Source organism: Pongo pygmaeus, chromosome 12 (genome assembly GCF_028885625.2).
Source record: "Pongo pygmaeus isolate AG05252 chromosome 12, NHGRI_mPonPyg2-v2.0_pri, whole genome shotgun sequence".
Classification (NCBI taxonomy): domain Eukaryota; kingdom Metazoa; phylum Chordata; class Mammalia; order Primates; family Hominidae; genus Pongo; species Pongo pygmaeus.
Genome location: NC_072385.2, coordinates 107,697,703 through 107,714,656, shown reverse-complemented (window position 1 = coordinate 107,714,656; position 16,954 = coordinate 107,697,703). Strand labels below are relative to the sequence as shown.

Sequence of the window (16,954 nt, the reverse complement as noted above, 5' to 3'; positions counted from 1 at the left end):
TACCTAGAACTCTCATACACTGCTGGTGGGAATGCAAAAGAGTATAACCACTTTGGGAAAACAGTCTGACAGAAAAGCAAACACATACCTAGCAAATGCTAGTGGCACATGCCTCATAATCCTGGCTTCTTGGGAGGCTAAGGCAGGAAGATTGCTTGAGCCCAGGAGTCTGAGGCCAGCCTGGGTGACATAGCAAGACTCAAAGTCTCATCTCTAAATTTTTTTTTTTTCTTCCCAGAGATAAGGTCTCCCTCTGTCACCCAGGCTGGAGTGCAGTGGCCTGATCAACACTCAATGTGACTTCAAACTCCTGGGTTCAAGCAATCCTCCTGCCTCAGCCTCCCTAGTAGCCAGGACTACAGGCATGTGCCATCACACCCAACTAGTTAAAACTTTTTATTTTGTTGAGACAGAGTCTTGTTATGTTGCTCAGGCTAAACTTTTTTTTTCAAAAGCTAATATATATCTGTTATATGGACTAGCCAATCCACTCTTCAGTACTTACCCAACAGAAATGAAACATTTGTCCACATAAAGACTTTTTTTTTTTGAGACAGAGTCTCGCTCTGTCACCCAGGCTGGAGTGCAGTGGCGCAATCTTGGCTCACTGCAACCTCCACCTCCTGGGTTCAAGCGATTCTCCTACCTTAGCCTCCCGAGTAGCTGGGACCACAGGTGCACACCACTACACCCAGCTAATTTTTGTATTTTTAGTAGAGATGCGGTTTCGCCATGTTGGTCAGGCTGGTGTTGAATTCCTGACCTCAGGTGATCAGCCTGCCTCAGCCTCCCAAAGTGCTGGGATTACAGGCTTGAGCCACCACGCCCAGTCACGCCCACATAAAGACTTAAAGATGAATGTTCATAGCAGCTTTATTCAGAATAGCCCTAAATTAGAAACAACTCAAATGCTCATCATTTGGTGAATGGATAAACAAACAATGGTACATTTCTACAACGGAGTAACACTCAGCAATAAGAAGGAACAAACTGCTGATATATGCAACAGTATGGATGCATCTCAAAAGCATTATGCTAAGTGAACGAAGATTAAAACAAGCTACATACCAGAAATGTTTAAAAATTTTTGTTTAAAAGATGGCATCTCACTCTGTTGCTCAGGCTGGAGTGCAGTGGTGTGATCATAGCTCACTACAGCCTTGAACTTCTGGGCTCAAACAATATTCCTGCCTCAGCCTCCTGACTAGCTGGGACTACAGGTATACACTATGATACCCAGCTAATTGAAAAAAAAAATTCTTTTTTAAGAGATGGGATCTTGCTCTGTTGTCCAGGCTGGTCTTGAATTCCTGGCCTCAAGCAATTCTCCCACCTCAGCCTCCCAAAATGCTATGATTACAGGTGTGAGCCACCATGCACGGCTATTTTTGGATTGTGGCAGTGTTTACACAGCTATATACATTTTCAAAACTCAAATTATACATTAAAAGTTGGTCAATTTCACCAGACACAGTGGCTCACACCTGTAATCTCAGCACTTTGGGTGGCTGAGGGAGGAGGATTACTTGAGCCTGGAGTTTGAGACTAGCCTGGACAACAGAGTGAGATCTCGTTTCTACAAAAAATAAAAAATTAGCTGGTGTAGCAGCATATGCCTGTGGTCTCAGCTACTCGGGGGGCACAAGTGGGAAGATCATTTGAGCCCAAAAAGTTGAGGTTGCAACAAGCTATATTCACACCACTATACTCCAGTCTGAGCAACAGAGTGAGACCCCAACATGCCCACACACACACACACACACAAAATTAATACATTTACTATTATGTAAATAATATCTCAATAATGCTGATTTTCAATAAATATAAGAGGGTGATGAACACACAAGTCAGAATAGTGGCTTCTTTGGATAAAGGGAGGCAAAGAAACTGAATGGGAGGAAGTGGCCCATCAGTAGATGTCAATTATTGTTAATATTCTCAGGTTGGTTGTTTCATTTATTATATTACTAAAACAGACATAAGAAACTGAAGGAAGGTTATGCATGGATAATGATACAGGTAATTTAAGAACCAAAAATAATGACTTGACTGAATTCTGTACTCCTAATGTTCTAATTATAAAGCAAAATAAAAATCAGGGTGATATTGAAAATGATTTAGTATTAGCTATTTTAGAATAGCTAATACTTAGCTTAATTAGAATAATTACCTTCCTTAGAATAATGACTCATTTCTTAAGAGTCTGAGCTTCATTCTGTGCGTCCTGTGATATTCAAGAGGTTAACCGTTTTTTCTTTTGAGATGGGAGTCTGGCTCTGTTGCCCAGGCTGGAGCGCAATGGCATGATCTTGGCTCACTGCAACCTCAGCCCCACCAGGTTCAAGCGATCCTCCTGCCTCAGCCTCCCAAGTAGCTGGGACTACAGGTTTGCGCCACCACACCCGGCTAATCATTTTTAGTGGAGACAGAGTTTCGCCATGTTGGCAAGGCTGGTCTCAAACTCCCGACCTCAAGTGATCTTCCCGCCTCAGCCTCCCAAAGTGCTGGGATTACAGGTATGAGCCACCATGCCTGGCCTAAGAGGTTAACTCTTTAAGAAAATAAGTAACTTTATAAGGCCCAACTCTGAGATGTGCTAACACTTACCCAGGGGTTCCACCAGTTGGTCAACCAGTCCCATTTTCTTTGCCCTGTCTGCACGAATGCTTCTACCAGTCAGCATCATGTCCAAAGCAGCAGGCACACCCACCTAACAGGCAAGCAAGGATGAGAATATAGGGGGAAAAAAATCAGGGTGATAATTATATAGTTTACAAATCATCAAATGAACAAATATTAAAATGAGAAAAGTCAAGCCATATGTTTATGCTATTTGTCAATAGCATAGATAAGTTATATTTAATATACTGATATACACTTGGGTAATTTTGGGGATTAGATACCTCTAGCTGAAGCAAAAATGTCTTTATCTCTTAATTCAATATATAGGATTTTTATACTAATAAGGTAAAGAATTTCATGTTTCCTAAAATTATACATTTTTGTTATTCTGAGGGGTTTTTTTCTATCATATATATAATATGTAAAATTCTGGCTAGGCACGGTGGCTCACACCTGTAATCCCAGCACTTTGGGAGGCCAAGGCAGGCGGGTCACCTGAGGTCAGGAGTTTGAGACCAGCCTGGCCCGACATGGTGAAACCCTGTCTTTACTAAAAATACAAAAAATTAGCTGGGCATGGTGGGGCACACCTGTCATTCCAGCTACTCGGGAGGCTGAGGCACAAGAATTGCTTGAATCCGGAGGTGGAGGCTGCAGTGAGCCAAGATCACGCCACTGTACTCCAGCCTGAGCAACAAGAGTGACTCTGTCCCAAAAATAAAATAAAATAAAATTCTCATATTGAAACTAGCGAAGACTCTGAGAAACCTAATAGTTTGGACAAAGTCTTTAAAAAGAATTTTAAGCTTAACAAAAATAGAACTCAGCTAGGGCTGCTTATATGGCATACTAGAAGAATGGCTTCTAGCAACATTCAAATACCAGCTATAGTTTAAGAAAAAAAAAAGAAGAAAGAAAGAAACTCAGCAAATATTTTTGTTACACATATATGCATATTCATTTTTTCAATAAATCCTTTTGACATTCCTATGAAGGAAAGCACATTATTATTATTAGAAAATTAACACCATAAACCTTGTTTTCTTTTGTGCTCAATTGAGATCAACTTCCCTGCAAAGAGTATTTCTGTTGAGGCTTGTTTTCACTGAGGAATCTAGAGTGCCAGAAGCTATGAGGTTCAGTGGGCCCTTGAGTTGACATTAAGATTGCTCTGCAGCATCCAGGTCTGACTGTCCTTCCCTTCTCCTTGGAATTCAAAGCCTGCTGAGCCTCTTTTGGTTCCACAAAACACAGCAATGAGAACATCCAAATCAGACAATGAGGGAAAAGTCTGCCTCTTATATTTGTTATGAAATATTAATATGACTCATGGTTTTGAAAAACTGTTAAGATGGTACTATGTGGAAAAGGAACCAATTAAAACATAAGCTCCAGAAAAGCAAGACATGCATCTTAGTTATCTTTATCCTTCCTCAGAGACTAACAAAGGACCTTGATCAATAATTCTGTGGAATTAGGCCAGGCGTGGTGGCTCACGCCTGTAGTCCTAGCACTTTGGGAGGCCGAGGTGGGAGGATTACCTGAGGTCGGGAGTTCAAGACCAGCCTGGCCAACATGGTGAAACTCCATCTCTACTAAAAAATATAAAAAATTAGCTGGGTACAGTGGTGCACACCTGTAATTCCAGCTACTGGGGAGGCTGAGGCAGGAGAATCGCTTGAACCTGGGAGGAGAAGGTTGCAGTGAGCTGAGATCGCACCACTGCACTCTAGCCTGGGCTACAGAGCAAGACTTTGTCTCAAAAAAAAAAAAGAAAAAAAAAAATCTGTGGAATTGAAAAAATAAGTACCAGGAATAAAGTCTGTCATTGATCCTGTACACTCATATTTTATTTGGTTTTTTAATTCTACAATGAATGCCCATATTATGCATTTTATACAAGAAAACAGATCTAAAGAGGGCATATAGGTTCACAAAGGGGATGTTAGACTCACCATTTTGGGCAGCCTTTGTGTGCCTCCTGCTCCTGGTAAGGCCCCCAGCAAGACTTCAGGGGTACCTAATACTGTTTTTCTGTCTTTTGTTGCTATTCTGTATTGGCATGAAATGGCAAGCTTTGAACAAATGAAAGAAAATTAGAATGTTAGAAAATGTAACTTAGTAGCAACTTGAGATGGATAAGGGTCTAAGGATTACTTATAAAGCAGAAATGTGCTCACAGAATAAACTGAAATTCCTTAGGCTGGCATTTAATAATTTCTAGAATTTACCTTTTTAGCCTTTTTTTCATACTTTTCCTCTAATTTACTAACCTCTTTTTGGGCCGTAGATCTCCTAAAAAATCTACTGAAAGCTGGAGAAGCTCTCAAGAGAAAAATGCACACACAATTTTTTATAGACCGCAGGTTAAAAAGCCCCGGACTCTCCAATCAAGCATGTCTACTTACAGTGTCCTAGTTGGCTTTGCTTTTGCCTTTGCTCACACCATACCATATGCGGGATTGTTTTTCCCTCTATATTCTGGTTAATCAAATTCTGCTTATAGTTTAGGACCAGGCACAGGTTTTCTTAATTAATATAGTCATGTGTCACATAATGAGGGGGATATGTTCTGAAAAATGTGTCATTAGGCAATTTTGTTGTTGTGTGAACATCGTAGAGTGTACTTACACAAACCCAGATGGCAGAGCCTGCTACGCATCTAGGCTATATGGGATAGCCTATTGCTCCTAGTCCAGCAGTCCCCAACCTTTCTGATGCCAGGGACCGGTTTTGTGGAAGACAATTTTTCCAAGAACTGGGGGTGGGGTGGGAGGGAGTGGTTTCAGGATGAAACTGTTCCACTTCAAATCATCAGCCATTAGAGGCCAATGGAGTGCGCAACCTGGATCCCTCTCATGTGCAGTTCACAACAGGTTTCCAGCTCTTATGAGAATCTAATGCCACTGTTGATATGACAGGAGGCGGAACTCAGGCGGTAATGTTCACTCGCCCACTGTTCACCTCCTGCTGTGGGGCCCAGTTCCTAACAGGCTATGGCCTGGGGACTGGGGACCCCTGTCCTAAGGGGCTACAAACCTGGACAGCATGTGACTATTGAATACTGTAGGCAACTGTGGCACAGTGATAAGCATTTCTGTATTTAAACACAGAAAAGGTATAGAAAAATGTAGTGTTACAGTCTTATAGAACCACTGTTGTATATGCAATTGGTCATTGAAACGTTATGTGGTAAATGACTGCATATGTGAAAGTGTCTGGCACAGAGTTCAGCATGTGAAAAGTGCTCAATGAATGTTTCCTTTTCCCCTTCTTTTTTTTCCTACATGTTCGGGTCTAGTAAGCATCTCTTCTCTCAAATCTTCTATTATTTACTATCTTTACTACTGACAAAGCACTTATATTATGCTTTATGTGTCTCAACCAGACTTAAGTAGCTTAAGAGCCTAGATCACACTTCTGAATCTTTGCCCTGCAAACTTGAACCAGATTTTTACAACTGAAAAGGACATTAGAGATGCAATTCAAATGAAAACACCACACCTTCATTTACTTGCTCTGTGTCACATGGATTAAGGATTAACAGCTATCCAGAAGTTTGATAACTAAAAACAAAGCTAGCTAGGCACAGTGGCTCACACCTGTAATCCCAGCACTTTGGGAGGCCGAGGCGGGAGGATCACCTGAGGTCAGGAGTTTGAGACCAGCCTGGCCAACATGGTGAAACCCCATATCTACTAAAAATACAAAAATTAGCTGGGCATGGTGATGCACACCTGTAATCCCAGCTACTGGGGAGGCTAAAGCAGGAGAATTGTTTGAAGCCGGGAGGCAGAGGTTGCAGTGAGCCAAGATTGTGCCATTGCACTCCAGCCTGGGAGACAAGAGCAAAATTCCGTCTCAAAGCAAAAAACAAAAAACAAAGCTGATTCTCCTCCAGAAACTTTTTCCAGGCAAAGCAGTAGCCTAAGGGTTTACAGCTGATGAATGCCACTAATGAGTTGGACAGTATCTCAATAACTTTAGAATATCTATACCTCAAGTCCTCCTCCCAGGCAGGATCCATTGATGGCAGCCACAATAGGCTTTGTGGACTTTTCAAGTTTCTCAACTATTCTCTGTGCTTCTTGTGATAGCTGTGTTACTTCTTGAAGGGTCTTGCAAGCAGCTAACATGCTGCATTATCCATAAAAGTAGAGAAGAGAGAAAAAGATAAAACTATAACTTATTTGGTTCAATACTTATTCACTATACACTTATCCTATCATGCATCAATATTTGGTGATGAATCTTCAAATACTCAGAAGGTTAAGAATGATTTTGCTTCAAATAGCACAATAGCAGCAACATCATCTCTCCATAAAAAGTGTTAAACTTCTGGATCCCTGAGACCATCCTGGCTAGAATGGTGAAACCCCGTCTCTACTAAAAATACAAAAAATTAGCCGGGCATAGTGGCGGGCGCCTATAGTCCCAGCTACTCGGGAGACTGAGGCAGGAGAACAGTGTGAAACCGGGAGGCGGAGCTTGCAGTGAACCGAGATCGTGCCACTGCACTCCAGCCTGGGCGACAGAGCGAGACTCCGTCTCAAAAAAAAAAAAAAAAAATTCTGGATCCAGAAAACATAAATGTGTTGCATAATTTATTTTTACTTCTGTAATAAATCATTAAATTACAAAGCTTGGTACAAGGGAAAATCATCTTTGGTAAATTACTTCACTATCAGATTAAACATTTCACTATCAGGTAGTTAAACAGCAATAAAAATGATGCAAAAGAAAAGCTTCCAAGTTGTTTAGAGAAATCTAAAACATTTTAACAGATCCCCCTAATGATTAAAAATGACCAGGTAGGCCAGGCATGGTGGCTCATGCCTGTAATCCGAGCACTTTGGGAGGCCAAGGCAGGTGGATTACCTGAGGTCAGGAGTTCGAGACCAGCCTGGTCAACATGGTGAAACTGTGTCTCTACTAAAAATACAAAAATTAGCTGGGCATGGTGGTGCATTCCTGTAGTCCTGGCTACTCGGGAGGCTGAGGCGAGAGAATCACTGGAACCTGGGAGGTGCAGGTTGCAGTGGGCCGAGATCGCACCACTGTACTCCAGCCTGGACGGCAGAAGGAGACTCCGTCTCAAAAACAAATAAGTAAATAAAAATGATCAGGTGCAATGATGTTCCACTCAATGTCCTTTAATTTCAGTTTGTTTCATTTGCTACTTTGTGAACACATTTAGGATATGGATTTTGTACTTTTGACCAAGGATAACTAGTATATTCTGTAATTTTATACACTGAGAGTTGCTCAGCTGGCCTCATAGAAGCTACATGTATTTTCCTCTGGATATAGGTAGCTACTGCCAGGTACATCAGTGTCTTGTTAGACTTTATAAATGTTCTGTTTAATGTTGATTTTTTAGAAGACCCAAAATTATCTTATCAAGTGGTTTTTCTTCTAGCTGAATTATTTGTGCCTAACAAGAGACTGATTACTACACATAAATAATTACACTTTCAGTACAAATTACTAAACCTACAATGCTGGCTATCATTGTCTAAAATACAAAGAACATAACAAATACCCATATTTTAATGGAATTGACAACTTAACATTTTAACCTATTAAACTGACACTAGAATATCATTTCCCCTCTTTATGTATGTGTAAACGATTGTAAATAAGTTAATGTAAGCACGCATTCCACCATTTAGCAGAGGAAAAGAAAATACTAGCTGCATCTGTAAAGCTGCCTTTAACAATCGAGTCCTACCACCCACTTCATTTCCCCGAAGCAGCCATCTTCATGTTTGTAGTGTCTCCTTCCAGACCAACTACGATTGTGTCCGTAAATAGTATCAAGAATTATTCCATGTTTGGTTTTAAAACATTTATAGAAACTATATACTGTATGAAACATTCTGCAATTTGCTTTTCTTTTAACTTAACCTTATGTTTTTGAGTTCTAACATCATATTGTGGATCTAGTTAATTCCTTTTACCTGTTTTGTAGTATTCTATTGTGTGAATAGTCCACATTTTACTTGCCCATTTTCCTACTGACTGACATTTGGTTTTAAATTCTTCATTATTTTACACTACACAGGACCAAACATCCTTGTACACTGGTTCTTATAAACAAGGGGTGAGATTTCTCTAGATCACATGATGTGTGTGTGTGTGTGTGTGTGTGTGTGTGTATATATAGTATATATATATATATATATACTTTTTTCTTTTTTTAAGACAGTCTCACTCTGTCACCCAGGCTGGAGTGCAGTGGTGCGATCTCAGCTCACTGCAACCTCTGCCTCCCAGGTTCAAGGGATTCTCGTGCCACAGCCTCCTGAGTAGCTGAGATTACAAGCGTGTGCCACCGTACCTAATTTTTGTATTTTTAGTGGAGACAGGGTTTCACCATGTTGGCCAGGCTGGTCTTGAGCTCTTGGCCTCATGTGATCCGCCTGCCTTGGCCTCCCAAAGTGCTGGGATTACAGGCAAGAACCACCACACCCAGCCTGATATGTACATTTTCAATTTTACAGGCCTGTGTCACTGTGCCCAGCATTTCTACTTTCTTTTAAAAGGAGAAATTATTAGGCCTAAGAAACACACTGTTAACCAAGATAAAAGGTGACTTCAAGTTTCCTAAAACTTACTTGATATCAGCACCTGCAATAAAGCAGCCTGGCTTTGATGAGATAAGGACGGCACTTCTGATTTGATCACTGGCCCAGATTTCATTCATAACTTCTGAGAACTCTGAATGCAGCTCTTTACTCAGTGTATTTACCTGCCAAAGGGAAATATATACAGGTAAGGGTTTAAATTTGAAGCACCAGATGTACATACCACCATCAAATGCTATTTTGATTATAAGAAATATACTTATCCAGCAGAAATATACTGTTAGAAGAGAGTAAGAAATATCATTCTCCCAGCAAGTCAGTAGCTTTCTATTCAGGCAGCTTTGGCCCACTATAAGCACCCCTTCCTTTAAAAATAGGTCTTCTCAAAGGAGAAACTCAGGGTCATCCTCAGAGTTTGAATCATATGTAGGCTATAAACAAATAGGTCTACAAACATTTATTGGCATGGAAAAAATCTGTATAATGTTAAGAAAAAAATGAAATACAAATAAGACATATAGGCCAGGCATGGTAGCTCATCCCTGTAATCCCTGCACTTTGGGAGGCCAAGGCAGGCGGATCACTTGAGTTCAGGAGTTCGAGACCAGCCTGGACAACATAATGGAACCCTGCCTCTACAGAAAATACAAAAATTAGCCGGACCTGGCAGCACACGCCTATAGTCCCAGCTACTCAGGAGGCTTAGGTGGGAGGATCACCTGAGCCTGGGGAGGCTGAAGCTGCACTGACCTGTGACTGTGCCACTGCACTCCAGCCTAGGCAACAGAATGAGACCCTATCTTCAAAAAAAACCATATAGTATGATCTTAGCTTTGTAAATATTATTAATTGAAACTGAATTAAATGCGATTATCCCATGGAAGATGCCAAGAAAAAGATGTGGTTATCTTTGGGTTTGAATTATGAATGGTTATTATTTTCTTCTTTATAATTTTTTACAGTTGAAAAATTTTCTACCATTGACATATATTATTTTTGTGTTCAGGAAAAATGTCCAACCTAAGGAAATTCTGAAAAAATATCTTAAGCTTGAATCATTGGTTAGTGGGTGCTAAAATTTACTCTAGTAAAGGGGAATGGCTCTTATTTACCTTAATTTGTGATAGTTGTCAACTGCTTCCATCTAGGTCTTATTACATCTAAGCCTCTGGCTATAAGTTTGTTGTTGTTGTTTTTTAGAGAGACAAGGTCTTGCTCTGTGGCCCAGGCTGGAGTGCAGTGGTGCAATCATAGCTCACTGTAACCTTGAATTCCTAGGCTTAAGTGATCTTTCCGCCTCAGCCTCCTGAGTAGCTAGCACTACAGGTGAACATCACTATACCCAACTATTTTTTATTTTTTATAGAGACAAGGTCTTGCTATGTTGCCCAGGGTGGTCTCAAACCCCTGGGCTGAAGTGATCCTCCTGCCTCGGCCCTCCAGTGTTGGGATTATAGGTGTGAGCCACAGTGCCCGGCCTGGCTACAAGATTTTTAAAGTAAGAATACACCAAATTTAGATGGGGGAAAGCATGGACTCTCACAATAAAGCTCTTCTTGGCAAAAGAATGGATTACTGTTACACACTTTATTGAAGCTGCCAAAAACAAATGAAGTTTCAATTCGAACAGAACTTGATTTCCAATATGTGAATTGCATTGAGTCATTCAGATCCCTCAGGAAGCTTAAGAGCCAAGTATCCACATTTCACCCAGCCAACTTACTATGAATAGTGACTTATGTCAGGCAAGTAATGAAGAAAATGGATTAACAACCTCATATTTAAGATGGGTAGGCAAATTTTGAGTCTTATAAACAAAGCTTGTACTCTGGTTCTTCTCTAATAAGTCACCTCCTCATTCTACACTATAACCAGGAGGCTAGTGGCACCTAAGGTCAACAAGAGGAATTCTTACGCAAGAACCTCTGCTTTAGAAAACTGGTTCCCTTGGCAATCTGTCAAAGTTTAACATAACTATCAAAACTGTAAATTCATGTAAGATTACTGCCAGATTGGTAGATTTGGGGAAATATGGGATATATCTTTCCCATTCAGGACTAGATTCATAATGCGGTTAGTAGAAAAAAACTGCAAATTAAATGAGATACCTTTGAATTGGGAGAGTTAATTCGAACAACTGCCACATCCCCTTTGACTCCATAGTTAATATGGGTTCTGGCTAAAAAGAAAAGAAAGATTTATTTGTAAACATATTTATTGCAACATAAATCCAAAAAGCAATGTAAGCACACACATTAAAAAGAAATTAAACTTACTCAGCAAAGCAGAAGACCCTGTAAAATTGCGGCATATATAACCTGTAAGAAAAGACATTTCAAAATTAATTTGCAAAACAATTTCTGTAGTACCTTTTATATATAACAAAGCTGTAATTTACAATAACAACAACAAAAACCCCAAATCTGTACAATGTATTCTAGGCCATATGACTACTGCCATATTTTTTCCATTTCAATTGTTAGGTCAGATGATTATTTGGATACTAAAAGAGGAAGACTGGCCCCCACAAAGGGAGCTACATCCCCAGAACCTGTGAATATGTTAGGTTATGCGGCAAAGGGGGGATTAAAGTTGCTAATCAGTTGGCCTTAATAAAGAAAGTTTATCATGGATTATCCAGGTGGGCCCAGTGTAATCACAAAAGGGAAGAGGGAAGCAAAGAGAACCAAAGAGATAGCAATGTAAGAGGCACATGGGAACTACTGACTGGAGAACCCAGTGAAGGTGGAGTGGAATAGGGGAGGACCGACCATCAGTAGGTAGCCAAGGCTCTTGCTGCCTCTGTATTTTCTCTTTATCCCCCAGTTCCTTACGGAAAGGGAAGAGAAGGCACAAAAAATAGCAGCTTTATACTGGTTGGAAAGGCAAGGTAACATATTAAAAAAAAAAAAAAGAAAGAAAGAAAACTGTGGTTAGCACCAGAAGCAGAATGGGGTGATTTCAGGTTCTGCCTGCATTTCTTCTTTAAGCAATCCAAGCCAGCCGACTTAGTGCAAAGGCAAAGGACTTGTGTTCAACCATCAGGTTTATTTACTAGCTGTGTGACTGTGAACAAGTCTCTTACAAGTGAACTTCAGTGTTTTAAGATGGGAGAAGCCAGCCATCTCCTCAATCCCCAGTGCCTCTACTTGACTAATAGTATGTTTCCTGCTTTGCTTTTCCATCATTTGAAATCTGTGTCATCTGTATTTACCACTCTTCCTTCTTTATATTTGCATCATGACTCCAATCTTTTCCACAAAACCTCATCTTTGGATTCTGTCTACAGTGATCTTTCCTTTCCTTGCCTGCATTTTTATTTTATTATTTACTGTTTTGTCCTCTAACTGCTGCATCTGTAGCAGGTGTTTCGCCAACCACATTGTAATCTCTTCCAACATAATCTGTTATTCATTCAACAAAAATATACATTGTGACCTCCATGTGCCATTCACTGTTCTAGGCACTTGGAGTACAGCAAGGCACTCAGGGTGAACAAAAACGACAAAAATCCCTGTCTTGGTGGAGCTTACATTCCAGGTCAGCAGGGGATATGATATCTGGGAAGAATCAGTTCCTACTCAGTGAAGATAAATGAAAAGTGAAAATAGGCCTGGCATAGAAAAAGTTTTCCTGCAAAGTAGAAATTCCAGTGGGAAGGGAAGCAGGGGATAGGTAATTCTAGCAAAACAAGGTAAAGTGGATTAGAGTGGGAATAAACTGATCGGGAATGCAGGTTGGGAGGGAAAAACCGGGAAACACAAATATGTTAGAAAATAAGCATCTAAGCAAAAAAAGGAAATAGAGTGAGCATGGGTTGCAATGTTTCAAAAACATTTTTTTTTCTTTGAGACGAGGTCTCCCTATGTTGCCCAGGCTGGTCTTGAACTCCTGGGCTCAAGTAATCTTCCGGAGTAGCTGGGATTACAGGCATGTGCCACTGTGCCCCACTGGGTTGCAGTTTGAAAGATCAAATATTTGAGACAACAGGTTAGTGGTCATTAGCCAACAGTTTAAACCATTTTAACTCCTATCCACTAACCTACCTATGCTGCCCACACACTCATACACAATACCTCTCCAAGATCAAGACAAATAGAAACAAATAGAAAACCAGTACATACATGAACATACTTCGAAAATAATTCCAAACCAGATTCAACTAAATCAAGTCACACTACAAGGTAGCTTTGCTTTTGGAGTCTAGCCTTACTCACGACCTAATTGCAGAGCTTACCCTATGGCAGCTGAGTGAACTTTAGCCTACATCTACTGTGCCAGCAAAGTAGAGAGAAACCTTTGCCCCACTTTTTAATCATCTTTGTAATGTAACCCAAGAATACCTACAAAACCTCATAAGACTACAGTCAGCGAAGAGAGCTGGATTATGCTAACACAAATTTCAAATTTGAAAACATTACTTTGGTTGTAATAATCAACAGCTTTTCTCAAGATTCAACACTGGGGGAAGGGATGAGATTAAGGAAGTGAGAATCAAATTTAAAAATACACGATCTATGGCTGGGCGCAGTGGCTCACGCCTGTAATCCCAGCACTTTGGGAGGCTGAGGTGGGTGGATCACCTGAGGTCGGGAGTTAGAGACCAGCCTGGCCGACATGGCAAAACCCCGTCTCTACTAAAAATACAACAACAACAACAACAAAAACAAAAAAAAGTTAGCTGGGCGTGGTGGCAGGAGCCTGTAATCCCAGCTTCTCTGGAGGCTGAGACAGGAGAATCACTTGAACCTGGGAGGCGGAGGGTGCAGTGAGCCGAGAGCGTGCCATTGCACTCCAGGCTGGGTGACACAGTGAGAGGCCGTCTCAAAAAAAAAAAAAAAAAAAAACAAACAAAAAAAACCATCTATTAAGGTATTTGCCTCTAAATTCATCTCCTGTGAAATTATTTTACTACTTACCTAATTAGGAATTTAGATTTAGGATAGGAGTGGGAATTAGACAACATATTTTGGTCAAGAAGTGATTTTCATTTGATATTCACATTCAGAAGTATAGCACTTGTAGAGAAGGAATGCTTTAAAATTTCAAGAATTACAAGTCTCCTTCAAGAGAATTTTTTTTTTTTTTTTGAGAAATATGGTCTCATTCTGTCGTCTAGGTGTGATCTTGGCTCACTGCAACCTCCACCTCCTGGGTTCAAGCGATTCTCCTACCTCAGCTTCCTGAGTAGCTGGGATTACAGGCGTGCGCCACCACACCTGGCCAATTTTGGTATTTTTTGGTAGAGATGGGGTTTCACCACGTGGGCCAGGCTAGACCTCAAGTGATCTGCCCGCCTTGGCCTCCCAATATACTGGGATTATAGGCATAAGCCACCACGCCTGGCCCCTTTCAAGAGAATTTTATCATCCACCAGCAAAGGTCATAATCTCATTAAATGTTTGGCAAAGACTTGCACACACTTTTACTGTGAAGAATCTATTGAGTCTAAATAGTAATATAAGGGTGCAGGTCATTTTAAATTCACGTTCCAGACTTTTTTCAAAATTTATAAATTGCTATTAAGGGACCAGTAACTACAATGAATGATACTTTCTTACTGGTGAAAACACAATGCAAAATATATATTTATGTGTCTATATATTTCTATACAGAAAACAGAAAAATTAGGTTGGTAGCTTTTTATTACACATATAAAATGTAAAAATTACTTTTAAAAACTCTCAGATACATACAATTGTATTTCTTCCAGGCTGGAGTTAACAATATTTACTGAGTGCTTACTCCATGAAAAACTGCTCGATATCTAAAATAACTCCTTTCCATCACACAAGGTGGTATTATTCCCCATTTTACAAATGAGAAAACAAACACAGAAATTAATTGCCCAAGGTCACCAGAGGGTAAAAGGCAGAGCCAGGTCCAAACCCAGAAGTCAGACTCCAAACAATGTTTTTTTTTTTTTTTTTTTTTTTTTTAGCTGGGACTACAGGCGCCCGCCACCTTGCCCGGCTAATTTTTTTGTATTTTTAGTAGAGACGGGGGGTTTCACCGTGTTAGCCAGGATGATCTCGATCTCCTGACCTCGTGATCCGCCCGCCTGGGCCTCCCAAAGTGCTGGGATTACAGGCGTGAGCCACCGCACCCGGCCCAAGCAATGTTTTTAATTGCTCTGTCATGCTACTTCTCATGCAAAGGAAATCCATCGTCTCAATCATTCATTTTGCAGATGAGGAAAATAAAGCCCATTTAGTTTAAGGCATTTGTCCAAAGTAACACAGCTAGTTAGTGACTAGAACCACGTGCCCTGGCTACCACTTCCGAGTGACATCAGCTGCCGATCCATAAGAAATACCTTCAAACCAATGCAGGGGTAAGATAAAAATTACACGTGACTTTTCAAAAGTGTTGTGAAAATAGGGGAAAAAACCACCAAACCTGTAAGAAAACATAAACGAAGGCTAACTATAGGTAAGCATATGAGTAGTAAGACAATGGGTGATTCGTTTTTCTCATCCCTTTCCTCAATCCTTACAGCATTTCAATGTTCTATAATGTGCTTATGTTATAATTGGCAAATACATGCTACAGTTTTGTGGAGACTAAAAACAGCGGTTGAAAAAAGGGAGCAGAAAAATATTCAATCATTCAAATAATCCCCTTACAGTAAGGGATTTCAGCTACTTGTCTTAAAAAAGCATACTACTTCAGCGGTTCCGGAAGAGGAAAGAGAGGTAATTCATATTACAAATTAAATTAAAAGTTAAAATTTCTAGTTAAGTAACTTATTAAGCACAACATGCAATAAAACGTTGTCCACATTTGACTTACAGATTTGGGATGGAAGGAAAATGCAATGTTTCCTACAACCACCCACTTTAACCCTTTCACTGCCAGTTTGAACAGGAAAAACACGAGCTAATACAGGCTGACTGGGAATCATCAGATTAGAAATCGTTCTCAGAACGATCTAACATTTTATTGCTTAAGGTAGAGGTATTAGTGTATTTTTAAAGTGTGTCTTCCAGTAAGTTGCAGAACCTCCCGTTGAAATTCAAAATACTATACGTTCACGCTGGCATTACTGAAACTGCAAGAGTTGAGCTCCCTACTTGAATGGGGTAGTAAGCACAAAAATGGTTTTGAGGGAACCGAGCAGGGAGGGGCAGTGATCTGCAAGGCTGATTAATCCCATCCAAGACAACTCTCGTTGCGGGGCAAGGTGCTGTTTTTAAGACAGCTCTTGTTGCGGGGCAAGGTGCTGTTTTTAAGACAGCTCTTGTTGCGGGGCAAGGTGCTGTTTTTAAGACAGCTCTTGTTGCGGGGCAAGGTGCTGTTTTTAAGACAGCTCTTGTTGCGGGGCAAGGTGCTGTTTTTAAGACAGCTCTCGTTGCGGGGCAAGGTGCTGTTTTTAAGACAGCTCTTGTTGCGGGGCAAGGTGCTGTTTTTAAGACAGCTCTTGTTGCGGGGCAAGGTGCTGTTTTTAAGACAGCTCTTGTTGCGGGGCAAGGTGCTGTTTTTAAGACAGCTCTTGTTGCGGGGCAAGGTGCTGTTTTTAAGACAGCTCTTGTTGCGGGGCAAGGTGCTGTGGAGCCACAAAGATGCGACAGAATGGATCCCGATTCTCCTGGAACTCCGGATCAAGAAAATATGAGGGGCTTGAGCCCAGAAGTGCGACGCAAGAGACCCGCGGAAAGGTGACAGAACGAGTGGCACCAGACTCAGAAAGTTCGGGAGTTAGGAAGCCTGAAATCGCCGCAGGAGTCGTGAGAGGGGAAGTGACA

The 16,954-nt window shown here is 40.8% G+C and overlaps 1 protein-coding gene across 2 annotated transcripts in view; it reads right to left on the bottom strand.

Moving 5' to 3' along the window:
• HADHA (hydroxyacyl-CoA dehydrogenase trifunctional multienzyme complex subunit alpha) overlaps positions 1–16,954 on the bottom strand; it is a 54,537-nt gene that overhangs the window by 37,001 nt on the left and 582 nt on the right. For both annotated transcript variants that reach the window (XM_054473782.2, XM_063648877.1), the window contains exons 2-7: positions 11,486–11,527; positions 11,318–11,388; positions 9,240–9,373; positions 6,621–6,759; positions 4,578–4,697; positions 2,608–2,710 (exon numbers count right to left, since the gene is read on the bottom strand). In XM_054473782.2, the coding sequence (XP_054329757.1) occupies positions 2,608–2,710; positions 4,578–4,697; positions 6,621–6,759; positions 9,240–9,373; positions 11,318–11,388; positions 11,486–11,527 (609 nt within the window). The remainder of the gene's footprint in view (positions 1–2,607; positions 2,711–4,577; positions 4,698–6,620; positions 6,760–9,239; positions 9,374–11,317; positions 11,389–11,485; positions 11,528–16,954) is intronic.